Source organism: Bos indicus x Bos taurus, chromosome 19 (assembly GCF_003369695.1).
Source record: "Bos indicus x Bos taurus breed Angus x Brahman F1 hybrid chromosome 19, Bos_hybrid_MaternalHap_v2.0, whole genome shotgun sequence".
In the NCBI taxonomy this organism is placed as follows: domain Eukaryota; kingdom Metazoa; phylum Chordata; class Mammalia; order Artiodactyla; family Bovidae; genus Bos; species Bos indicus x Bos taurus.
The window spans coordinates 22,186,018-22,213,165 of record NC_040094.1 but is presented as its reverse complement, the minus strand read 5'-3'; the positions used below and the strand labels follow the sequence as shown (position 1 = coordinate 22,213,165).

Sequence of the window (27,148 nt, the reverse complement as noted above, 5' to 3'; positions counted from 1 at the left end):
CTTAAGCAGAATGCTGCTGCTGCTGCTAAGTCGCTTCAGTCGTGTCCGACTCTGTGCGACTCCATAGACGGCAGCCCACTAGGCTCCTCCGTCCATGGGATTCTCCAGGCAAGAACACTGGAGTGGGTTGCCATTTCCTTCTCCAATGCGTGAAAGTGAAGTCGATCAGTCGTGTCCGACTCTTAGCGACCCCATGGACTGCAGCCTACCAGGCTCCTCCGTCCATGGGATTTTCCAGGCAAGAGTACTGGAGTGGGGTGCCATTGCCTTCTCTGATTAAGCAGAATTGTTACGTTCTACTCAGAGTTGTATCACTCAGGTTGAAAATGGGGGAAGAACTGTGGTTTTAGTCATCCCTATATTTATCATCCGTATTAGGACTTCAAAACCACTGTTTTGCCTGAAACACCAAAATGGTTCAGAATAATAAAAGTAGCTTCTGATTTCAAACATAATTGTCAAATAATGTTTGAGTCAGGTCTTCTCATGGCTCAGCTGGTAAAGAATCTGCCTGCAATGAGGGAGACCTGAGTTCGATCCCTGGGTTGGGAAGATCCCCTGGAGAAGGGAAAGGCTATCCACTTCAGTATTCTGGTCTGGAGAATTCCAAGGACTGTACAGTCCATGGGGTTGCAAAGAGTAAGTCACAACTTTCACTTTCTTTCATTTTTCAAAGAAAAGACTAAGGCAATCTAACAGATTTTGAAATGCAAAAGACTTCTCAGTAGGAACTGGTAAATTGGAGAACTCTAATAATCCAAGAGGGATTAATACAGAGACTTTGCTGTAGCTCAGATGGTAAAGAGTCTGCCTGAAATTCAGGAGATCTAGGTTCAATCCCTGATGGGGAAGATCATCTGGAGAAGGGAATGGCAACCCACTCGAGGATTCTTGCCTGGAGAATCCCATGGACAGAGGGGCCTGGCAGGCTACAGTCCATGGGGTCCCAAAGAGTCAGACATGACTGAGCAACCAACACTACTAATAATCCAAGAGGGGCTTCCCAGGTGGCTCAGTGGTAAAGAGTCTGCCTGCCAAGGCAGGAGATGCAGGTTCAATCCTTGGGTTGGGGAGATCCCCTGGAGAAGGAAATGGCAACCTACTCCAGTATTCTTGCCTGAGAAATTCAATGGACAGAGGAGCGTGATGGAGCTACTGTCTGTGGGGTCACAAGAATTTGACACAATTTAGCGACTAAACAACAACAAACAATAATCCAAGAGAAACAATATAAATCTAAATCATTACTTTATGCCCATATAAGGACTTCAAACTTCTGTAAGAAAAGATTTCAAAAATAAAATTTTAAGTTTGAAAATAAAAACAGGCAGGGTTTTGTTTTTTTTTAAGTCTATTGAATTTGTTACAATATTGCTTCTGTTTTGTTTTGGTTTTTTGGCCTCTAGCATGCAGGATCTTGGACTTTATTTAGCTCTGCAACCAGAGAACTGGATAGCCAGGGAATACCCCCAGGCAAGTTGTTTAATAGTGTAGAAGGGCTGGTTTCTGAACTGCTGGAAGATAATTAGCATTTTAAAGGAAGTGCTAAATTCCTCTGATATGACTTCTAACCAGCCAAGCCTCTCCACTTGTCTCTGAACCCTCCGTCTCTTGTCAGCTGGCTCTCCTTCCCTTCCGCTATCTTTCTCCCTCTGCTGCTTTATCTGTCTACCTCTCCCTTTCCCACTCTCTCCCTCTCTTTATACAGCATGCGTGTGTGTTCAGTAGCTCAGTGCAGTCCGACTCTTTGAGACCCCGTGGAGCCTGCCAGGCTCCTCTGTCCATGGGATTTTCCAGGCAAGAATACTGTAGTGGGTTGCCATTTTCTGCTCCAGGGTGTCTTCCCAACCCAAGGATTGAACCTGGGATTGTTGTTCAGTTGCTCAGCTGTATCAGACTCTCTTGCTGCCGCACGGACTGCAGCATGCCAGGATTCCCTGTCCGCCACCATCTCCTGGAGTTTGCTCAAACTCATCATCAAGTCAGTGATGCCATCCAACCACCCCATCCTCTGTCGTCCCCTTCTCCTCCTGCCTTCAATCTTTCCCAGCATCAGGGTCTTCTGCAGAGTTGGCTCTTCTCATCAGGTGGCCAAAGTACTGGAACTTCAGCTTCAGCATCAGTCCTTCCAGTGAATATACAGGATTGATTTCCTTTAAGATTATTGACTGGTTTGATCTCCTTGCAGTCCAAGGGACGCTCAAGAGTCTTCTCTAACACCGCAGTTCAAAAGTATCAATTCTTTGACGCTCAGCTTGCTTTACGGTCCAGCCCTCACATCCATACATGACTCCTGGAAAAACCATAACTTTGACTGTATGGAACTTTGTCGGCAAAGTAATGTCTCTGCTTTTTAATATGCCATCGAGGTTTGTCATAGCTTTTCTTCCAAGGAGCAAGTGTCTTTTAATTTCATGGCTGCAGTCACTATCTGCGGAGATTTTGGAGCCCAAGAAAATCAAGTCTGTCACTGTTTCCATTGTTTCCCCATCTATTTGCTAGGAAGTGATGGGACCAGATGCCGTGTTCTTAGTTTTTTGAATATTGAGTTTTAAGACAGTTTTTTCACTCTCACTTTCATCAAGAGGCTTTTTAGTTCCTCTTCACTTTCTGCCATAAGGGTGGTGTCATCTGCATATCTGAGGTTGTTGATATTTCTCCCAGCAGTCTTGATTCTGGTTTGAATCAAGGGTCTCCTGAGTCTCTGGCATTGGCAGGTGGATTCTTAACCACTGTGCCACCTGGGGAGCCTCTATACAGCTTTCTCCTCAATTCCTGTCTTTCCTTCCTGATTCTCTATTCTGTGTATTTCTTAGAGCCTTTTCTCATTATTCATTCATTCACACTCACTGAGTTTCTTAATTCACTCATTACACAAACATATACTGAGCACCTACTATGGATTCTGCCATTGTAAAGCTTAGGGTCCAATGCAGAACAAGAAAGTAAGTGATGTTGTGTAATAAGTATTGGGTGTCTCCAGATTCTCATGTGTATCAATCAAAATGGATGAACAAAATTGGCTTTCTTCACAGTTCCATCTGCCTGAAAAGCCTTCCTCCCTCTCTTCATTTGGCTAGATCCTCCACATCCTTTAAGTCTCAGTTCAGACATCATTTCCTCCCTCTTATAAATGTCCACATTTAGAAACAGAACCTGGTTTTGTGCTTCAGGGCCATTGCACAGGAGGCTCTAAATACAATCCAGATGGATTTTTAATTTATGATGTAACTCATTCAGGGATTGAATAAAATTTCTCTTTTGTGATCTGCATTATCTCAAGAGGATATCTAATCAACAGAATTTCATAGCCTCCAAAACTCTTAACTTAGGGTATTGTAGTGTAGGGTAGACATAACCTGTAAGCAGATTCTAAGTGCAAATTCACAATCCACTTTTAAGGAGATTGGAAAAGAAAACAAAAACAAAAACAAAACTACAATGTGGTAAAATGTGAAAATTGTCACAAATTCTTTCCATTCCTGTAAGCAGGTCTGTTTGTATGCAATGTAGTCTTGCAGCTCCTCCCATTAAGAATTAAAGTCTATTTCTGCATCTGGTGTGTCTGGCTGTGGCCATGTAACTTCCTTGGGCCAATGGGCCATTAGCAAACACAGGAAGCAGAAAGCTGAAAAGTGGTATAAATTATATCACAATAAAACTTCTATAACAAAAATTGTATCACAATAAAACAGTGGAAAAAAGGAATCAATGTGCTTAAGCATTGGAGTTTGCTCTGTTTCATTAAACTTAAGAGCCTTTGCACCACCACCTTGGAATAAGCCTAGGCTAACCTGCCCCACCGGAGAAGGCAATGGCACCCCACTCCAGTACTCCTGCCTGGAAAATCCCATAGATGGAGGAGCCTGGTAGGCTGAAGTCCATGGGGTCGATAAGAGTCGGACACGACTGAGCGACTTCACTTTCACTTTTCACTTTCATGCCTTGGAGAAGGAAATGGCAACCCACTCCAGTGTTCTTGCCTGGAGAATCCCAGGGATGGGGGAGCCTGGTGGGCTGCCGTCTCCGGGGTCGCACAGAGTCGGACACGACTGCAGCGACTTAGCAGCAGCAGCAGCAGCAACCTGCCCCACTGCTTTACCAACAGTCAGACAACTAATAGCCAGATGACTATCAACTGCCATTTTACTGTAATGTATGAGTGATACCATGTGGAGCAGAGATGAGCCATGAGCCCAGTCCAAAGTTACCAACCCATAAAATCATGAGCAAATAAATGATTGTTTATTTAAGCCACTCAGTTTTGAGGTATTTTGTTTCACAACCAAAGCTAGTTAATAAAACAGTCTCCACAGTACTTCCCTGGTGGTCCAGTGGTTAAGAATCTGCTTTCCAATGCAGGTGATGTGGGTTTGATCCCTGGTCAGGGAATTAAAATCCCGCATGCCATGGGGCATTGAGGCCCGTATGCCACAACTAGAGAAGCTCTGGCACACTGCAACAAAGACCAAGACAGTTGAAAAAACTGTCTCCCCATCTTAAATGTTTTGAGATTTTTAAGAGTACAATACAAATCTAACTACTTAAAGAATAGATGTAAAAATGCTTTCTTGCCCTAATTGTCACAATCCAAATTCTATCCATCCATTCAAGCTGTGTTAGGAAAATCTTCCACTTAGAGAATTTGCCTAGATTATATCAAAACTGAATGTTGTATTTCATAAAAACTGGTTCTAGCCAGCTTAAGTGGATAATAGACCGTGAACTTTGAGTGACCCCAGTACACGAGACCATTGCTAGACCTAACTGAAGCCTCTTTTTCAGCTGCTAAACAATAGTACTTGTTTTCATCAATCGTGTACAAACCTATGGACTCATTCTATCCTATATACAGTGTGACTGTTTTTAACTGTTACAAGTATAACCATTATAAAGCTCCCTTCCTAACACTTAAAACTCTAGAATCTTCCCTCTCTGCAACTAGTGAGTGATTTCTTCACTGGTATAGATTCCTTTGCCTGGCAAGTTAATAAGCTCAGTTTGTGTTTGCTTGTTTTTAAGCTCTGATGGTCTTAGTTTCACAAAGCTAAGCTGGACTTCTTGAAGCATGTTCATATTATTCCTGTGATGAGTATTCCTATACAAATACATATATCTACTTAATTATTATACTTAATTCTTATTTTCTTCTGTTTATTCAAAATATATCTTATTATGAAATGAGGTTCCTGACACAAGGTGCAATGACAGGTTCTCCTAAGGATATCAGTTGCTGAGTAGTGTAAAATGAATCAGTAGAATATCTGGCAAATACTAGGAATTTCTGGACATCTTGAATCACTTTAGTCGCTCAGTCGTGTCCGACTCTTTGCATGGACTGCAGCACACCATGCCTCCCTGTCCATCACCAACTCCCAAAGCTTACTCAAACTCATGTCCATTGAGTTGGTGATGCCATCCAACCATCTCATCCTCTGTTGTCCCCTTCTCCTCCTGCCTTTAATCTTTCCCAGCATCAGGGTCTTTTCCAATGAGTCAGTTCTTCGCATTGGGTAGCCAAAGAATCGGAGTTTCAGCTTCAGCATCAGTCCTTCCAATGAACATTCAGGACTGATTTCCTTTAGGATGGACTGGTTGGATCTCCTTGCAGTCCAAGGGACTCTAAGAGTCTTCTTCAACACTGAAGCGACTTAGCACACATGCATGAGTACACTAAGAAACTTGGAAGGATGTACTGAAAATTAAGAACAATAGTTATTTATAGCTGAGGGGGAGCACTCGGTGGATGGAGGATAAGAATGGGAGAGAGGGACTTCCCTGGTGGTCCAGTGGTTAAGAATCTGCCTTCCAATGCAGGGGATGTGAGTTTGATCCCTGGTCTGGGAAACTGAGATCCCAAATGTTGGGGAGCTACTGAGCCAGTGGGCATCTAGAGAGAGTCCATGCATCACAATGAAAGAGCTCATATGATGCAACCAAGACCCAATACAGCAAATAAATAAATAATTTTTAAAAAGAATGGGAAAGAAAGTTTCTGGTGTTTAATACTTTATGTGCGCTCAGTTGCTCAGTCATGTCTGACTCTTTAGAACCCCATGAACTGTAGCCCTCCAGGCTCCTCTGTCCGTGGGATTTTCCAGGCAAGAATACTGGAGTGGGTTCCCATTTCCTCCTCCAGAGGCTCTTCCCAACCCAGGGATTGAACTCGCATCTCTCATGTCTCTGCATTGGCAGGCAGGTTCTTTACCACTTGCGCCATCTGGGAAGCCCTAGTGTAACACATAAGCGAATGCAAATATACATTCTTAATTTCCTTCCTTTTATCCAAAGCATGTGAATGAGTTAAAAATATTTTCCACTTTATATATTTCAGCTTTTGAACCAGATAAACGTATTACCTATCTGGAAAGATAAATTCCAGAAAGTGCTTCCTCTCATATAGCTTACTTTTCAGTACAAGGAGACAGATAAAAAACAGGTAAATATACACTCGGGATCCTAGTGAGATAACTAAATTCATGAATACATGGAGCTTAACAAACCTCAGTAGTCTTCACTGTGTCTCATAAATAGTGAAGCACATAGTAGTAGCTCGTAAGTCCTTTCTGAAGAACTATAACATTACTTAAAATCCTGTTTGTATTATTATATATTTTTTTCTACTTACTTTTTAACATAAGGAGAGCTAGATCATCAACTGAAAACACCAACAAACTGTACCTGTTGTAAGTAGTGTTCGGAACATATATCTTCAGGTCTTCTGAGATCTCTCTCATCACCCTCTGATACCCAGACAGTCCTGAATCTTTGATATAATTAGGGTTGTTTCTCATTAAGTATTCTCCCAAATGGTTAATTGGATCAAACTTGGTGGGAATATCAACATCTGCCAAAAGCTTCTTCTTTTCCACTTGCATTAACATTCTTTCCATTCCAGGAACTAAGGTGGGTAGAAGTTTGTCGAGCAAATATGCACGAGTGTTCAGTGTCATGTTTTCAGTATTAAACCACTCTTTGGCCAAATTATCCCTGGGGAGTTTCTCTTCCTCCTTTTTTTCTAGTTCCTTCTTCAGATTTTCCTTATCTATGATTTTCTGATGCATTGCCTGGGCTCTTGCCTGCACCCTTTCTAAAAGATTTTTCTTCCATGGTTGTTCCCGGTTTGAATCCTGTGCAGTTTGATCTAAATTGAAAATCACTTTTGCAGGTTTTCTAAAGACAATATTCTTTGAGCCTCTAGTTTTAGACTCCTTTATTGAACAAGTTGACATTTTTGGCTGGTTCTCCAGGTTTAAATCTGAGGGAACAAATGTGAAATGTAAGAAATATTAGAGGTAATTTTAATCTATATTACTCTAGAATATTATTAGAAAAAATTTACATGGCATATTCAAACACAAGTAACAGTAACAGAAAATCAGACAGCAGTGACTTTAACCATCAGGACATTTATTGTTTTCTTAATCAACAGTCATTCAACAGCTCAGTGTTTTCATTAAGTACCTATCCTATTTCTATTGCTCTTTATTTTTTGTCCTCCTACCGCAAGATCACAAGATAGCTACTGCAGCTCCAGGCATCTCTTCCTTTTTTCTCTTTATTGAATTTGTTACGTATTGCTTCTATTTCATGTTTTGGCTTTTTGGCCACAAGGCATGTGGGATTTTAGCTCCCTGACTAGAGATTGAGCCTGCACTCCCTGGATTGGGAGGCAAAATCTTAACCACTGGACCACCAGGGAGGGCCCCAGTGCATCACTTTGTTATAGTAGAAAAGGACTGAGAACAAAGGGGCTTTCTCCTCTGGAGGTTCTGTTTTGTTACCCAAGAAGGGAAGATCCCAAACTCTTCACTCCAAGACTTTTCTCTACATTTCATTGGCCCTAATTAGGTTACATGCCCACCCTAAGCCAACAGCTGGTAAAGGGAAAAGGGCTTAATTGGGAATAGTTTTGATCAACTGTAATTTATTCCTTTGTTTCAGGATTTAGATATAATTCTCTGATATCAAGTGATTTCTATCTCCTACAAAATTAAGGTTCAGTTGGCAGACAGAAAGGTGGGAAAATGTCTGCTGAGTAAGTGATGAAGAGAGTCTGCCACACTTGTATATGTAAATATATTTCTTCCCACTCTCATGCTTACAACTTCTTTCAAGTTGGACATTTTACACCAAGATAGTTCACTAAGAAGAGGCACCTACATTCCCTTCCTACCAAAATCTCTAGAAATGATAGGGTGTGTGTGTGGGGAGGTTTAAATATTCATTTGTTTGGCTGCGGGGGTCTTAGTTGCAGCATGGGGGATCTTTCCTTGCAGCACATGGACTCTCTAGTTGTGGCCCGTGGGCTTAGTTGCCCCTTGGGGGCGTGTGGGATCTTAGTTTCCCAACCAGGGGTCAAACCCCCATCCCCTGAACTGCAAGGTGAATTCTTAACCAGTGGACCACCAGAGAAGTCCCTGTGTGTGTTTTAATATGAACATAAGAATGCTAAGAATAATAAAGAGGGCCTTCAGTAGTCAGAAATTTTGAAGGTCTCTGAAAAATGTAAGGTAAGTGGGATTCAGTTCAGTCCAGTTGCTCAGTCGTGTTCAACTCTTTGTGACCCCATGGACTGCAGCACAGCAGGCGTCCCTGTCCATCACCAACTCCCGGAGTTTGCTCAAACTCATGTCCATTGAGTCGGTGATGCCATCCAACCATCTCATCCTCTGTCATCCCCTTCTCCTCCTGCCTTCAATCTTTCCCAGCATTGGGGTCTTTTCCAAGGAGTCAGTTGTTCACACCAGGTGGCCAAAGTATTGGAGTTTCAGCATCAGTCCTTCCAATGAATATTCAGGGTTGATTTCCTTTAGGATTGACTGGTTTGATCTCCTTGCAGTCCAAGGGACTCTCAAGAGTCTCTCCAATACCACAGTTCAAAAGCATCAATCCTTTAGTGCTCAGCTTTCTTTATGGTCCAACTCTCACATACATACATGACTACTGGAAAAGCCATAGCTTTGACTAGACAGACCTTTGTTGGCAAAATAATATCTCTGCTTTATAATATGCTTTCTAGGTTGGTCATAACTTTCCTTCCATGCGAAGAGTTGACTTATTGGAAAAGACCCTGATGCTGGAAGGGATTGGGGGCAGGAGGAGAAGGGGACAACTGAGGATGAGATGGCTGGATGGCATCACTAACTCAGTGCACATGAGTTTGGGTGAACTCCGGGAGTTGGTGATGGACAGGGAGGCCTGGAGTGCTGCAATTCATGGGGTCGCAAAGAGTCGGACACGACTGAGCAACTGAACTGAACTGAACTGATGAGGCACCCTAAGCTTAAAGAATGTATATATGGGTAACAGGGGAGTGATTGATCTTTTTGTGTATCTTCATCCCCACTGAAGCTAATCATCAGGCACCAGAGGCATTCACCCTTGAGCTGAGACAAGTGGGTCTGGGTGAGAGAGGCAGGACAATGCCTCCATACCCATAGAAAATGAATTTCCAGCAGACTTCACTCTCTGCATATCTCACCCCTCCTCTAAAATCTCAGGCAGCAGGCTACAGAAAACAGAAACGTCATCCACAGAAAAGCAAACAGGGATTCCCAAATGCAAACAGGAAATAATAGTTTTTATCATTTTTGAAAATTAAGAGAACTTAGAAACCTAGTGGTCAGACTTTTGTTTCTATTACCATTCTCCAACTAAAAAATGGGACTTCCCTGACAGTCCAGTGGTTAAAACTCCGAGGTTCCACTGCAGGGGGCACAGGTTTCATCCCTGATGGGGAACTAAGATCCCACATGTCACGTAGTGCACAGTGAAAAAAGGAAAAGAAAAGAAAGAAATCATGACTTATTGAAGAAATGGCTGATTCTAGGACTAGGGCAAGAAATATTCAAGAAGAGCCTGGAGTATCTTCTAGTGCCAGAAAGTAAAGAGCTCAAAGCAACCTCTGCATTGATTGGGACATGCTGTAGGGAATCAGTAATCAACTGAAAGCTCTCTCAAAGGCCAAAAATGGAACAATTTGAGCAACAAAGTAATACTGGATTATAACCCCAGTATAAAATAAATATCCATGTCTATTCAGAAAACTAAGATCATGGCATCTGGTCCCATCACTTCATGGGAAATAGATGGGGAAACAGTGGAAACAGTGTCAGACTTTATTTTTCTGGGCTCCAAAATCACTGCAGATGGTGACTGCAGCCATGAAATTAAAAGACACTTACTCCTTGGAAGGAAAGCTATGACCAACCTAGTAGCATATTCAAAAGCAGAGACATTACTTTGCCAACAAAGGTCCGTCTAGTCAAGGCTGTGGTTTTTCCAGTGGTCATGTATGGATGTGAGAGTTGGACTGTGAAGAAAGCTGAGCGCAGAAGAATTGATGCTTTTGAACTGTGGTGTTGGAGAAGACTCTTGAGAGTCCCTTGGACTGCAAGGAGATCCAGCCAGTCCATTCTGAAGGAGATCAGCCCTGGGATTTCATTGGAAGGAATGATACTAAAGCTGAAACTCCAATACTTTGACCACCTGATCCGAAGAGTTGACTCATTGGAAAAGACTCTAATGCTGGCAGGGATTGGGGGCAGGAGGAGAAGGGGATGACAGAGGATGAGATGGCTGGATGGCATCACTGACTCGATGGACATGAGTTTGAGTGAACTCAGGGAGTTGGTGATGGACAGGGAGGGCTGGCGTGCTGCAATTCATGGGGTCACAAAGAGTCGGACACGACTGAGCGACTGAACTGAACTAACTGAACTGATACTGATATAAACAAATACTTCAATAAATAAATAAATAAATGGGGGAAATAGAAATATCTCCTGTGCAGAAGTATTCCAAATAACTTATGTACTCTGCCCTCAAGGTACTAGAGCATAATTCTCTTCTCCTAAAGTGTGGGCTGTGCATAGTGACTTCTCAAAGAGCACAGTTAGAAATAGGGGAAATAAAGAAACAGAGGAAAAAGAATAACTTTACAGTGGAGAAACATGACAACTGCTATCTCAGTCAGATGATCTCAAGGCTAATATCAACAATGAAAAGTCAACATTGGTTCATTAATTGTGACAAATGAGCTGTGCTGATGGCATATATGATACACTTGATAGCATGAAATGGCAATAGCAATTTTTCTCTGTAACCTCTCTCCAAAAACCAATAATCTCAGTCACATTATGAATTTTTAAAAAAAATCAGACAAATCCCAATTAGGGCCACTCTGCAAAAATACCTGATGGTATTTTTCTCTAACACTGTCAAGGTCATAAAAAACAAGGAAATCTGATAAACCGTTAGAGCAAAGAAAAGTCTAAAGGGACATGACAACTAAATTTTGTATCCTAGAGAGGTTTCCTGGAGCAGTAAAAGAACACCAGGTAAAACTAAGGAAATCTGAATAACATATAGATCTTAGTTATAATGTATCAATACTGGCTCCTTGATAGTGACAAATATGCCATGCTAACATAAGATATTAATAATAGCGGTGGTGAGGAGATATCCCTCGTCCAAGGTAAGGAGCAATGGCTGCACTTTGCTGGAGCAGCCGTGAAGAAATACCCCACACCCAAGGTAAGAGAAACCCAAGTAAGACAGTAGGTGTTGCAAGAGGGCATCAGAGGGCAAACACACTGAAACCATACTCACAGAAAACTAGTCAGTGTTTTCTAACTAGTCTAATCACACTAGGACCACGGCCTTGTCTAACTCAATGAAACTAAGCCATGCCTGTGGGGCAACCCAAGATGGGCGGGTCATGGTGGAGAGATCTGACAGAATGTGGTCCACTGGAGAAGGGAATGGCAAACCACTTCAGTGTTCTTGCCTTGAGAACCCCATGAACAGTATGAAAAGGCAAAATGATAGGATACTGAAAGAGAAACTCCCCAGGTCAGTAGGTGCCCAATATGCTACTGGAGATTAGTGGAGAAATAACTCCAGAAAGAATGAAGGGATGGGGCCAAAGCAAAAACAATACCCAGCTGTGGATGTGACTGGTGATAGAAGCAAGGTCCGATGCTGTAAAGAGCAATATTGCATAGGAACCTGGAATGTCAGGTCCATGAATCAAGGCAAATTGTAAGTGGTCAAACAAGAGATGGCAAGAGTTAATGTCGACCTTCTAGGAATCAGCAAACTGAAATGGACTGGAATGGATGAATTTAACTCAGATGACCATTATACCTACTACTGCAGGCAGGAATCCCTCAGAAGAAATGGAGTGGCCATCATGGTCAACAAAAGAGTCCAAAATGCAGTACTTGGATGCAATCTCAAAAACGACAGAATGATCTCTGTTTGTTTCCAAGGCAAACCATTCAATATCACAGTAATCCAAGTCTATGCCCCAACCAGTAACGCTGAAGAAGCTGAAGTTGAACGGTTCTATGAAGACCTACAAGACCTTTTAGAACTAACACCCAAAAAAGATTGTCCTTTTCATTATAGGGGACTGGAATGCAAAAGTAGGAAGTCAAGAAACACCTGGAGTAACGGGCTAATTTGGCCTTGGAATACGGAATGAAGCAGGGCAAAGACTAATAGAGTTTTGCCAAGAAAATGCACTGGTCATAACAAATACTCTCTTCCAACAACACAAGAGAAGACTCTATACATGGACATCATCAGATGGTCAACACCAAAATCAGATTGATTATATTCTTTGCAGCCAAAGATAGAGAAGCTCTATACAGTCAGCAAAAACAAGACCAGGAGCTGACTGTGGCTCAGACCATGACCTCCTTATTGCCAAATTCAGACTGAAATTGAAGAAAGTAGGGAAAACCACTAGACCATTCAGGTATGACCTAAATCAAATCCCTTATGATTATACAGTGGAAGTAAGAAATAGATTTAAGGGCCTAGATCTGATAGATAGAGTGCCTGATGAACTATGGATGGAGGTTCGTGACATTGTACAGGAGACAGGGATCAAGACCATTCCCATAGAAAAGAAAGGCAAAAAAGCAAAATGGCTGTCTGGGGAGGCCTTACAAATAGCTGTGAAAAGAAGAGAAGCGAAAAGCAAAGGAGAAAAGGAAAGATATAAGCATTTGAATGCAGAATTCCAAAGAATAGCAAGAAGAGATAAGAAAGCCTTCCTCAGCGATCAATGCAAAGAAATAGAGGAAAACAACAGAATGGGAAAGACTAGGGATCTCTTCAAGAAAATCAGAGATACTAAAGGAACATTTCATGCAAAGATGGGCTTGATAAAGGACAGAAAATGGTATGGACCTAACAGAAGCAGAAGATATTAAGAAGAGATGGCAAGAATACAAGAAGAACTGTACAAAAAAGATCTTCACGACCCAGATAATCACGATGGTGTGATCACTGACCTAGAGCCAGACATCCTGGAATGTGAAGTCAAGTGGGCCTTAGAAAGCATCACTATGAACAAAGCTAGTGGAGGTGATGGAATTCCAGTTGAGCTATTCCAAATCCTGAAAGATGATGCTGTGAAAGTGCTGCACTCAATATGCCAGCAAATTTGGAAAACTCAGCAGTGGCCACAGGACTGGAAAAGGTCAGTTTTCATTCCAATCCCAAAGAAAGGCAATGCCAAAGAATGCTCAAACTGCCGCACAATTGCACTCATCTCACACACTAGTAAAGTAATGCTCAAAATTCTCCAAGCCAGGCTTCAGCAATATGTGAACCGTGAACTTCCAGATGTTCAAGCTGGTTTTAGAAAAGGCAGAGGAACCAGAGATCAAATTGCCAACATCTGCTGGATCATCGAAAAAGCAAGAGAGTTCCAGAAAAGCATCTATTTCTGCTTTATTGACTATGCCAAACCCTTTGACTGTGTGGATCACAATAAACTGTGGAAAATTCTGAAAGAGATGGGAATACCAGACCATCTGATCTGCCTCTTGAGAAATTATATGCAGGTCAGGAAGCAACAACTGTGACATGGAACTGGACATGGAACAACAGACTGGTTCCAAATAGGAAAAGGAGTTCGTCAAGGCTGTATATTGTCACCCTGCTTATTTAACTTATATGCAGAGTACATCATAAGAAACGCTGGACTGGAAGACACACAAGCTGGAATCAAGATTGCCAGGAGAAATATCAATAACCTCAGATATGCAGATGATACCACCCTTATGGCAGAAAGCGAAGAGGAACTAAAAAGCCTCTTGATGAAAGTGAAAGTGGAGAGTCAAAAAGTTGGCTTAAAGCTCAACATTCAGAAAACAAAGATCATGGCATCCAGTCCCATCACTTCATGGGAAATAGATGGGGAAACAGCGGAAACAGTGTCAGACTTTATTTTTCTGGGCTCCAAAATCACTGCAGATGGTGACTGCAGCCATGATATTAAAAGACACTTACTCCTTAGAAGGAAAGTTATGACCAACCTAGATAGCATATTCAAAAGCTGAGACATTACTTTGCCAACAAAGGTCCGTCTAGTCATGGCTATGGTTTTTCCTGTGGTCATGTATGGATGTGAGAGTTGGACTGTGAAGAAGGCTGAGCACCGAAGAATTGATGCTTTTGAACTGTGGTGTTGGAGAAGACTCTTGAGAGTCCCTTGGACTGCAAGGAGACCCAACAAGTCCATTCTGAAGGAGATCAGCCCTGGGATTTCTTTGGAAGGAATGATACTAAAGCTGAAACTCCAGTACTTTGGCCACCTCATGCGAAGAGTTGACTCATTGGAAAAGGCTCTGATGCTGGGAGGGATTGGGGGCAGGAGGAGAAGGGGACGACAGAGGATGAGATGGCTGGATGGCATCACTGACTCGATGGACGTGAGTCTCAGTGAACTCAGGGAGTTGGTGATGGACAGGGAGGCCTTGCGTGCTGCAATTCATGGGGTCGCAGAGTCGGACACGACTGAGTGACTGATCTGATCTGAACGCTGGATATGGGGTAGAGAGGAATTCTCTGTATTACCTTCACAATTTTTGTTTTGGTAAACTTAACAAGTAGTCTAAAAATAAAAGCTTATTTAAAAAAAATAAACTAAACAAACCAATAAAGCAAGAGAGATTACTTGAAAATGAAAAAGGATTGTTGTTGCCAATAAATCGTCAATACATTGGCTTGAACGTCAGAAAACAATCAATCAGCAAGCTGCAAGATAAAGTCAAAGTGGATAAAAAGAGCAAAGTAAATAAAAGAGTAGAGGATTGATGGTTATTTAAAAAACAGAAATTCATCCATAGAAAAATGAAATTTTGATATATGTAACTGAAACTCCAATACTTTGGCCACCTAATGCAAAGAGCTGACTCATTAGAAAAGACCCTGATGCTGGGAATGATTGAGGGCAGGAGGAGAAGGGGACAACAGAGGATGAGATGGTTGGATGGCATCACCGACTCAATGGACGTGGGTTTGGGTGGACTCCGGGAGTTGGTGATGGACAGGCAGGCCTGGCGTGCTGCAATTCATGGGGTCGCAGAGTCAGACATGACTGAGCGACTGAACTGAACTGAACAACATGGATGGACTTTGAAAACATTATGTTTAGTGCAATATGCCAGACACAGGACAAATATTATATGGTTCCACTTACATGAGGTAGCTAAATTCATAGACAGAAGGTAGAATAGAAATCACAGTGGGGTGAGGGGAGAGGGGAAGGGGGAAATACTGTTTAATGGGTACAGAGTTTTTGTTAGGGATGATGAAAGAGTCTTGAGTAGGGATGGGGATGATTTGTGAATCAACTTTGTGAATACATTTAATGTCACTGAATTGAATACTTACAGATAGTTAAAGTGATAAACATTGTCTATATTTTACCATATTTTAAAAAAAGATAAAAGAGCCTCACCAAGACTTCAGAATCCCTCTCATGCTACCTTTTCAATCACAACGTTCCTTCAAAGGTTAACACTAACTTTCCTTCCTCCTTCCCTCCCTCCTTCCATTCCCTTCCCTTCCCTTCCTTGCTTTCCCCCTTCCTTCCTTCCTCTCTTCCTATCTCTCTCTTTCCTCCTCTCCTTCTAGGCCTTTTCCCGTTCCTCCCTCTGTCTGGTCACATTCCCTTGACTCTCAAAATTATGGATTCATACTTTCTGTTTTTGAACTTCATATTGATGGAATCATACAACATGTGCTCTATTAATAGTACCTTTTTTTGCTCAATAACTTAACTACTTTTATCCACGTTGCCTGGCAGTAGCTTCATAGTATTACATTATGTGAACATGCTACAGTTTTTTCTATTCATTCTACTGCTGATAGAATATTTGAATACTTTCCAGATTTGATTATTACAAAAAAGCTGCCATGATCAATCCTCTACATGTCTTTTGGTAGACATATACATTCATTTACCTTGGTATGTACCTAGAAGTATAAATGCTGATCATAGGGTATATATATATTCACCTTAGAAATAGTGCCAAACAGTTTTCTGAAGTTGTACCAATTTACGTTCCTACCATCAATGTATGAAAATTCTTGTATTCCATATCCTTGCCAACTTGGCATTGTCTTTTATTTCAGTTATTCTGCAGAACATATAGTTTATCTTATGATTTTAATTTGCATTTCCCTGGTGACAAATGAACTAGAACACATTTCCCTCTCTTTACAGGCATTTGAATATCTTCTCTGATAAAGTATTTGTTCAAAGCTATTGTCCATTTTTCCATTGGATTGTCTGTCTTACTGATTTGTAGGGGTTCTCTATATAGTTAAAAACCTTTGATGAACACAGGTATTGTAAGTATCTTTTCTCATATTTTGCTTGGCTTTTCACTCTCTTAATGGTGTTTTCTAATGAACAAAAATAAAATTCTTAATTTTAATGTGTTCATTCTTCATTTATTTATTTTATAGTCAGCATCTTTTGTGTTTTAAGAAATCTTTGTCTACCCCCAAATTGTGATAATATTCTCCTGTGTTCTTCTAAAATTATTTACTGTTTTATCATTCACATTTACATCTATAATACATGCAGAATTTGTTTTCATGTGTGGGGTGAGGTAGAACTCAAAAATACATATTTTCCATTTTGGCATCATTCTTGTTTTCAATACAGGATTTTCAACTGGACTCTGTTCCATTGGCTTGTCTATTTTTATGCCAATGTCATACTGTCCTAATTTTTGTTACTTAACTATAAATCTTGATATTTAGAAATATAAATCCTCTAGCTGTGTTGTTCAAGATTTCCTTGGCTTCTCTGGGTCTTTTGCACCTCTACATAAATTTTAGAATCAAATTGTCATTTTATAAACACACAGACACACATACAGAACCCTGCATAAGTTTTTATTAGAATTACAGTGAAGCTAGAGGTCAGTTGAAAAAGCACTACTATCTTAACAACATTAACCCTTCTAATTCATGAATAAGGTATATGTTTTCATTTATTTAGGTCATCTTTAATTTCTTTTAATTATGCTTTATAGTTTCAGTGTAGAGGTTTTGTTCATTTTTGGTTAGACTTACTTTGAGATATTTAGGGGGTTGTAAGACATTAAAATTGGATCTTAAAATTTTCATTGTTTGTTGCTAATATATAATAGAAATATAATTGTTTTTGTATATTGACTTTGTATCCAGAAACCTTGATAAACTTATATTGATTGCTTTGTTCATCTGCTAAAAAGAAATTTCTATTTTTTCCTTGATAACTTTTATAATTTTTATATTCCTTATTTGCCTTATGACACTGGCTAAACCCATAGATCTTTTAGGAAGAATAATCTTTTTTTAACCCACCTTTCGAAATTAAGACTCATTAATGAAGATATGTTGTCCGTGTTGGTTACTACTGAATTCTTAGTTAGCAGGGGTTAGAACAGTGTCAGAAACATAGTAAGTACTCAAGTATTTGATGAATGAATAAACACTGTGTTAAAAAATATTATAGGCATTGGAATAAGAGGTATCAGGGTTCAAATTTCAGCTCTAACATATAGTAGTTCCTTATAGAATAAGCTTATAAACTTAGACTCTATTTCTACAAGATGGGAATATAATTATACTTTGTAGGATAATCATGATGAGAAAATTATACATATACATATATGAAATTATATATATAACACATATATCCTGAAGCATTTATAGTCATTATTACTATTATTATTATTGGATGAGCTCACTCTGTCTAGAGTGAGAAGAGGACCATAAAAGGAATTTTGTGCAACATTTTAGAAGAATAGGCAGATAAAGTACATTTACACAGGAGTCTGAGAGTGACTAGGGAGTTGGGAGGAAACCAGGATACATTAGAATCACAGAAACTACAAGAAGAGGAGTTTAAAGAAGGATGTATTATTAAAATTTCAATTTGAGCAGTAGAAATCTATCTTACATAACTTAAATTTTAAAAATGCAGTCTCTCTTTCCTTTTAACCTCTCCAGCATAACCCAAGGCAGATATCCCTCCTCCAGATGTATAGCAACTTAATATCTAGCCATCTTAATATCTGGCTCATTAGTAAACTTACAAATGAACAAGGGCATTCTCTTATCTTTGCTGCAGACTGCTAGTGTTCCTCTAGTGTGCTTGGTATTACAGGTTGCTAAGCAATAATCCTCCGGAGAAGGCAATGGCAACCCACTCCAGTACTCTTGCCTGGAAAATCCCATGGACAGAGGAGCCTGGCAGGCTGCGGTCCATGGGGTCCCTAAGAGTCGGGCTCGACTGAGCGACTTTATTTTCACTTTTCTCTTTCATGCATTGGAGAAGGAAATGGCAACCCACTCCAATATTCTTGCCTGGAGAATCCCAGGGACAGAATAGCCTAGTGGGCTGCTCCCTATGGTGTGACAGAGTTGGACACGACTGAAGTGACTTAGCAGCAAGCAATAATCCTAGTGCTTGCTCTCTCCCCACCAACACACAGAATGGAAGTAGATGGTGTTTGGTTACAACTCTGGTCAAACACTTCTCTCTTAGAGCGATAATACCAAGAAAACAAAAGGAGACACACCAATAGCAGGGTCAGTAAATCAGGATTCTGAATAAGCCTATCAGTAGCAGTCCTTTGATTGGGTGATCTCTGAATTCATAAATTACGGCACTGCCCCAGTGGAAAATTAATTAAGGAGTTTAACTGAATACAATTTCAAGCAAATACTGGGTTTTTTAGCCTATGCTTGCTGCTAAATCACTTCAGTCGTGTCCGACTCTGTGCAACCCCATAGACTGCAGCCCACCAGGCTCCCCCATCCCTGGGATTCTCCAGGCAAGAACACTGGAGTGGGTTGCCATTTCCTTCTCCAATGCATGAAAGTGAAAAGTGAAAGTGAAGACGCTCAGTCGTGTCTGACCCTTAGCGACCCCATGGACTGCAGCCTACCAGGCTCCTCCATCCATGGGATTTTCCAGGCAAGAGTACTGGAGTGGGGTGCCATTGCCTTCTTCGAGCCTATGCTTATATAGTCCTAAATCTTTTACAGATAGATTGATTCGTTTACATATTCACTCAATAAGTAATTATTGATGTCATAGTGCCAGGCACTATGCTAAGCGCTGAAATTATTTTTCAGGACTTTCTAAGCTTCTATGGAATTAAGAGCTTTTCAAATACTTACCCAACATGCACATCTTCACTCTGTATTAACCCACCTTATATCATACAAAGTCCTATTCAGGCACTACAGGCACAAATGCTTTCAATTAAAGAAGTAGAAACACAAAAAAATTTCTTATTCATATTCTGAAAGGTCCAATGATTTTTATAAATGACTTTCATCATTTTCTGCACTCAGTACCTGGCCCACTGCTGGGCATGGCCTCAGCACACTCTATTTAAGGACGCAAATAGGAATGAATTATAATTCACATTATAATAAGCTCTAGCAGACTCTTTCTTCACAGAAGGCATACAACCTTAGAGGGACTGGCCGCTGATTGAATTGGTGAAAATTGACCCAGCAGGGCTACTCAACATATGTGCCGTGTTCTCTTAAAACACAGGTCCTGTCTGAAGCTCAGCTGGCTTGATCTGTCAGGATTTCTTAACATTTGTACATAATATAGAAAAACTACTGTGAGAGGAGGAAAAGAAGCACTATTAAAACTATTGACATTAAAATTCAATAGCTATAGGAAAAGGTATTTTCCTGCAGAATTTTTTAAAACTTAGGGCTGTGTAATAAGAATAAAGCTGAGCAAATCAATAAAAAAAGAAATAAAATTTCTCAAAACACAAGTTCAGCTCATAGCCTGAAAAGTGTAATAACCAGGGAAAGAAACGAGGAACTCACATGATACATTTAGACACAATATTTTCTATGCAAAGATAAGTATTTGAGTGTATTCTAGGAGCTTCCTGGAAAAATAACATCATTTTAATTTTGATAAGTATATAACAAGGATGGGCTTCCCTGGTGGCTCATGGTAAAGAATATGCCTGCAGTGCAGAGCCGCAGGAGACACAGGTTTGATCCCTGGGTTGGGAAAATCCCCTGGAGGAGGGCATGGCAACCCACTCCAGTATTCTTGACCGGAGAATCCCATGGACAGAGGAGCGTGGAGGGCTACAGTCCACAGGGTCATGAAGAATCAGACAACTAAGCACAGCACAGCACAGCATATAACAAAGATAAAGACACTTATTTTGATGTGTTGAAATTGGAATAACAGTTCCTCTTCCCACTTACTACACACACACATACACATACACATACACAAACACATACATATTTACAAAGGGAGATTTAGAATATTAAAATTAATAGTGACTGATGACTGAATAAATAAATACATTGTATTGCATTTGATATTGCAACAAGCAACTGCAATATTTTCAATGTATATCATATACTGGGATGAACAGACTTACTCAAACAATACATTTCCCTCTATCATACATTATAAAGCAGTAACAAATTCAAAGTATGAGAATAGGAAAGACCATAAACTCTTGACATGTTTTCTAGAGAGGCAATAAATTAAAGAATGGAATACACATGTGACTTGCATGTACAGATTTGGCCATAAACTGATTAAAGTGAACATCTAATTAAATTTATAGGAAATTACCAAGATCACAATTCTGTTTAGCAAGTTTAAAATGAAAGAGTTTATTTATAAAGCTGCTCCATGTGAGTATGGTAAAAGCAAAGGGATTTATGGGGTAGTGGTGGTGGAAGGAGGGGAGTGAGGAGGAAGCAAAATCAGGAAACTGGTGGTGGGGGGCAGGGAGGGAAGGACTTGCCAAGAAACTTTTTTAAAGTTAGTGAACTGTGAAAGTTTACAATAAAGGCAAAATAAATGCTGAATAGTTTGATTCTTCATGCATATGTATTATAATATGAACTAATAAGAAATAGTAAATAATTCTTTTAATTGGTTTAAAACACAGAAAAATACTTTGAGAAGAGTAAGCATCTATAAGTTATAGCTAGCATCTATATAGCAAATTATAGTTTAGAAAATGCTTTAATAATTATTATTATAGTTCAGCCTAGCACATATTAAACACTTGATAGTTGGAAACTAAGTTTGAAAGAATTTCAATTAACTAAAATATAAATTGTTAAATTTTAAATATTGTGAAAAATTTATGTAGTATAGGATTTCACTAAGTATCTAAAATTAGAAGAACAGTAGTAAAAGGGATGACTATCTTGCCTATTTAGTTGTTGCCTTTTGATCATATAAATTTTCAACCTGCATAATCATGTAGAATTTGGATTAAGGATTGGGCTAAAAGTCAAACAGAACAAATGTGTTGTCAAGTACAGAGGTAAAAAGAAGAAACAGAAAAACAACAGGCAGGTCGAATCACTAGATTTCTGTATTTATGGGTTGTCTGCTGTGTCAGTCCACTCTTAGGTAAATTTTCTCTTTAAGTACAAGATTAGTAAAGTTGCTTCAAAAGTGTCAATAGAAAGTAAAGGGAATATATTTTTTTCTTTAAACTTTTTATTTTGTATTGGGGTATAGCCAATTAACAACCTTGTGATAGTTTCAGGTGGGCAGTAATGAGACTCAGCCAAACATATACATGTATCCATTCTTCCCCAAACTGCCTTCCCATCCAGGCTGCCACATAACATTGAGTAGAGTTCCATGCGCTGGAAGTTCCAAGTGCTGTACAGTAGGTCTGAAGGGAATATATTTCAAAGTGAAAGTCACTCAGTCGTGTCTGACTCTTTGCAACCCCATGAACATACAGTCTCCAGGACAGAATACTGGAGTGGGTAGCTGTTCCCTTTGCCAAGGTATCTTCCCAACCCAGGGATCGAACCCAGGTCTCCCACATTGACTATTTCCCAAATTGCATTTAAAATACCCCTGGGTGAACTTCCCTGGTGGTCCAGTGGTTAAGACTCAGTGTTTCCACTGCAGAGGGCTTGGGTTTTATCCTTGGTCAGGGAACTAAGATTCCACACGTCACACGCCATAGTAAAAAAAAAAAAATGTATATATATGTGTGTATATATATATATATACACACATACACACACACACACACACACACACACACACATATATGTATGTATATAAAAGACACTTGCTCCTTGGAAGAAAAGCTATGACAAATCTAGACAGCATATTAAAAAGCAGAGACATTACTTTGCTGACAAAGGTCCATATAGTCAAAGCTACGATTTTTCCAGTAGTCATGTATGGATGTGAGAGTTGGACCATAAAGAAGGCAAAATGCTGAAGAATTGATGCTTTTGAATTGTGGGTTGGAGAAGACTCTTAAGAGTCCATCAGACTGCAAGGAGATCAAACCAGTCAATCCTAAAGGAAATCAACCCTGAATATTCATTAGAAGGACTGACTCTGAAACTGAAGCTCGAGTACTTTTGGCCACCTGATGCGAAGAGCTGACTCATTAGAAAAGACCCTGATGCTGGGAAAGATTGAAGGCAGGAGGAGAAGGGGACAACAGAAGATGAGATGGTTGGACAACATCACTGACTCAATGGATATGAGTTTGAGCCAGCTTTGGTAGATGGTAAAGGACAGAGAACCCTGGCGTGCTGCAGTCCATGGGGTTGCAAAGAGTCGGACACAGCTGAGCAACTGAACAATAACAAAAGTATGTGTGTATATATTCATTCCTGGTATTATATTTTTGAAAGGCAAAATCTTGAAGAATCCATCCCCAATGAAAACTTCACAATAGTTTTACATTCTAGTGTGTAGGAGAAAAGCTAGTTCTCTACCTTGGGATTTTTTGTTTGCTGCTGCTCCTATCACATTGCTGTGGGTCCCTAATGCCGAACTGTCTGATATACTCTGTGAAGACTGAAAGGAGAAAAGAAACACCAGTTAAAAAATAAATTGCTTTTCATCAAAGTTGCATCAGCTCTCCCAATGAAAGAATGCAGATAAATTCCTTGTAAAAATTACCAAACATTCCTCATTGATTTTCCTAGGATTTAATGCTGTATTAAAGCATTAAAGCATTGTATTAGAAGCAAAGCAGTAATCACAGTCTATTGGCTTCATTCGTTGGTTCACCATGTCATCATATCTTCCCATGGCTAACAAAGAAACAGGCTAAGATTATTATTCCAGATGTACATTAATCCTTGACTTATACAAAGATTAATTAGAAATTATGTTTCTAAAAACATAATTTGAGACCACAACGGAGTGAAATCGAACCTCTGAACCTTTGAAAATGCAGCTGTTTTCTTTGACTATTAGAATCACTTTCTAAGTTTGTGGTGGAGAGAAAAACATTTTCATCTTCATTAAGGAAAGTAAACTTTAGCTTTATGAATAAATGGTGGTAAAATAGCTTTTTGTACTCATGCTGATACACTTTTTTAGAAGTTAATTTAGAATATTTATTTACGCTGGTCTTAGTCAAAGCGCGTGGAATCTTTACTGTGTCATGTGCAATCTTTCTTTATGGGCACATGGACTCTGCAGTTGTGGCACATGGGCTCGGTACTTGCAGCACGTGGGTGCTCTAGTTATGGTGCTTGGGCTTGGTTGCTCCAAGGCACATAGGATCTTAGATTTCCAAACAGGGATCAAACCCTGCACTGCAATGCAGATTCTTAACCACTGGACCACCAGGGAACTCCCTGATATACTTTTAAAAGGGTGGTAATAGAATATTTTAAGACTCACATTGGTCAACTTCATGGTGAATCCATATAACTATTTTCACTTGCCTCCCCTTTTCTCTAAAATATTTTTCCTCATAGAAGCCTTCTATTTATTTAAACACAAAGTTACTTAAATGATTAACTTGGAAATTACATTTTCAGAATGATACTGAAGTTCCCCTAATAACTGGTGATTCTCATACACAGGATAACAGTGCTAATTTTAGAAAGCGGACTTTATCTATAAATTATAATCAGTTCAGTTCAGTCACTCAGTCATGTCCAACTCTTTGCAACCCCATGGACTGCAGCACGCCAGGCCTTCCTGTCCATCACCAACTCCCAGAGTTTACCCAAACTCATTTTCATTGAGTCGGTGATAGCATCCAACCATCTCATCCTCTGTCATCCCCTTTTCCTCCCGCCTTCAATCTTTCCCCGCATCAGGGTCTTTTCAAATGAGTCAGCTCTTAACATCAGGTGGCCAAAGTATTGGAGTTTCAGCTTCAACATCAATCCTTCCAATGAACACTCACGACTGATCTCTTTTAGGAGGGACTGGTTGGATCTCCTTGCAGTCTAAGAGATTCTCAAGAGTCTTCTCCAACATCACAGTTCAAAAGCATCAATTCTTTGGCGCTCAGCTTTCTTTTTTTTTTTTTAATTTTATTTTATTTTTAAACTTTACATAATTGTATTAGTTTTGTATAGTCCAACTCTCACATCCATACATGACTACTGGAAAAACCATAGCCTTGACTAGACGGACCTTTGTTGGCAAAGTAATGCCTCTGCTTTTAGTATGCTGTCTAGGTTGGTCGTAGCTTTTCTTTCAAGGAGCAAGCATCTTTTAATTTCATGGCTGCAGTCACCATCTGCAGTGATTTGAAGTCCAAAAAGCTAAAGTCTCTTTCTGTTTCCACCGTTTCCCCATCTATTTGCCATGAAGTCATGGGACCGGATGCCATGATCTTAATGTTCTGAATGTTGAGCTTTAAGCCAACTTTTTCACTTTCTTCTTTCACTTTCATCAAGAGGCTCTTTAGTTCTTCACTTTCTGACATAAGGGTGGTGTCATCTGCATATCTGAGGTTATTGATATTTCCCCTGTCAATCTTGATTCCAGCTTGTGCTTCTTCCAGCCCTGGGTTTCTCATGATGTACTCTGTATATAAGGTAAATAAGCAGGGTGACAATATACAGCCTTGACGTACTCCTTTTCCTATTTGGAACCAGTCTGTTTTTCCATGTCCAGTTCTAAGTGTTGCTTCCTGACCTGCATACAGATTTTTCAAGAGGCAGGTCAGGTGGTCTGGTATTTCTATCCCTTGAAGAATTTTCCACATTTATTGTGATCCACACAGTCAAAGGCTTTGGCATAGTCAATAAAGCAGAAATAGATGTTTTTCTGGAACTCTCTTGCTTTTTCGATGATCCAGCAGATGTTGGCAATTTGATCTCTGGTTCCTCTGCCTTTTCTAAAACCAGCTTGAACATCTGGAAGTTCATGGGTCACATACTGCTGAAGCCTGGCTTGGAGAATTTGGAGCATTACTTTACTAGCATATGAGATGAGTGCAATTGTGCGGCAGTTTGAGCATTCTTTGGCATTGCCTTTCTTTGGGATTGGAATGAAAACTGACCTTTTCCAGTCCTGTGGCCACTGCTGAGTTTTCCAAATTTGCTGGCATATTGATTGCAGCACTTTCATAGCATCATCTTTCAGGATTTGGAATAGCTCAACTGGAATTCCATCACCTCCTCTAGCTTTGTTCGTAGTGATGGTTTCTAAGGCCCACTTGACTTCACATTCCAGGATGTCGGGCTCTAGGTGAGTGATCACACCATTGTGATTATCTTGGTCATGAAGATCTTTTTTGTACAGTTCTTCTGTGTATTCTTGCCACCTCTTCTTAATATCTTCTGCTTAGGTTAGGTCCATACCATTTCTGCCCTTTATCGAGCCCATCTTTGCATGAAATGTTTCCTTGGTATCTCTAATTTTCTTTAAGAGATCTCTAGTCTTTCCCATTCTGTTGTTTTCCTCTATTTCTTTGCATTGATCGCTGAAGAAGGCTTTCTTATCTCTTCTTGCCATTCTTTGGAATTCTGCATTCAGATGCTTATATCTTTCCTTTTCTCCTTTGCTTTTTGCTTCTTTTCTTTTCACAGCTATTTGTAAGGCCTCCCCAGACAGCCATTTTGCTTTTTTGCATTTCTTTTTCATGGGGATGGTCTTGTTTCCTGTCTCCTGTACAATGTCACGAACCTCCATCCATAGTTCATTAGGCACTCTATCTATCAGATCTAGTCCCTTAAATCTATTTCTCACCTCCACTGTATCCACATCTTTTTTTTTCACCTAGGAAAATTAATTTCTCCAGTTACTCTCCAGCATTAACATCTGATTATTCATGAAAACTCTACCTGAATAAGCTCTTCTGCTTCACTTCCTTCCTGGTTCCTTTCTTTGTCTTCTTTTCCATTTTCCTGAAATGGACATAATTTTAGTAAATGGTATTCAATAGGGGCTGGAAATAAAACTAATGTTTTATACTCTAGCATAGCAAGCTTTCAGAGAAGGCAATGGCAACCCACTCCAGTACTCTTGCCTGGAAAATCCCATGGATGGATGAGCCTGGTAGGCTGCAGGCCATGGGGTCGCAAAGAGTCGGAGACGACTGAGCATCTTCACTTTCACTTTCCTGCATTGGAGAAGGAAATGGCAACCCACTCCAGTGTTCTTGCTTGGAGAATCCCAGGGATGGGGAAGCCTCGTGGGCTGCTGTCTATAGGGTCATACAGAGTCGGCCATGACTGAAGCGACCTAGCTTAGCATAGCAAGCTTTTTTATGTAAAAAATTCACATGAGTAAACATCATACCAAATAAAATCACATAGAGTAGCTGTATTAAAAAATTCAAATGGTAACAGACCTGTTATACACCAAGAATACCAAGCAACTGGAAGCAGGCCACTCTGACTCAACTCTTAGTTGACCCCATTTTTGTCAAAACTTAATGGAGAACACGTCAATTAAAAAGAGAAATAATTCAATGACAGTATACGACATTGCATCTCAATTTCTCAAATTGAATCTCAAATCCTCTCATGGTTAAATGGTTAGAAACTATGCAGACCAGATACCTGAGCAGGTTTAGGTTCCTCT

General features: G+C 40.1%; 1 protein-coding gene across 5 annotated transcripts in view; it reads right to left on the bottom strand.

Moving 5' to 3' along the window:
* Positions 1-26,595, bottom strand: part of EFCAB5 (EF-hand calcium binding domain 5) — an 85,281-nt gene extending 58,686 nt beyond the window's left edge. For 2 of the 5 annotated variants that reach the window (XM_027518274.1, XM_027518276.1), the window contains exons 1-3: positions 26,407-26,594; positions 23,083-23,164; positions 6,682-7,258 (exon numbers count right to left, since the gene is read on the bottom strand). In XM_027518274.1, the coding sequence (XP_027374075.1) occupies positions 6,682-7,258; positions 23,083-23,164; positions 26,407-26,544 (797 nt within the window). In that variant the 5' untranslated portion in view covers positions 26,545-26,594. Of the gene's footprint in view, positions 1-6,681; positions 7,259-23,082; positions 23,165-26,406 lie in introns of all 5 variants that reach the window. The other 3 variants (XM_027518275.1, XM_027518277.1, XM_027518278.1) reach the window with 3 other exon arrangements.
* Between the last annotated feature and the right edge of the window lie 553 nt (positions 26,596-27,148).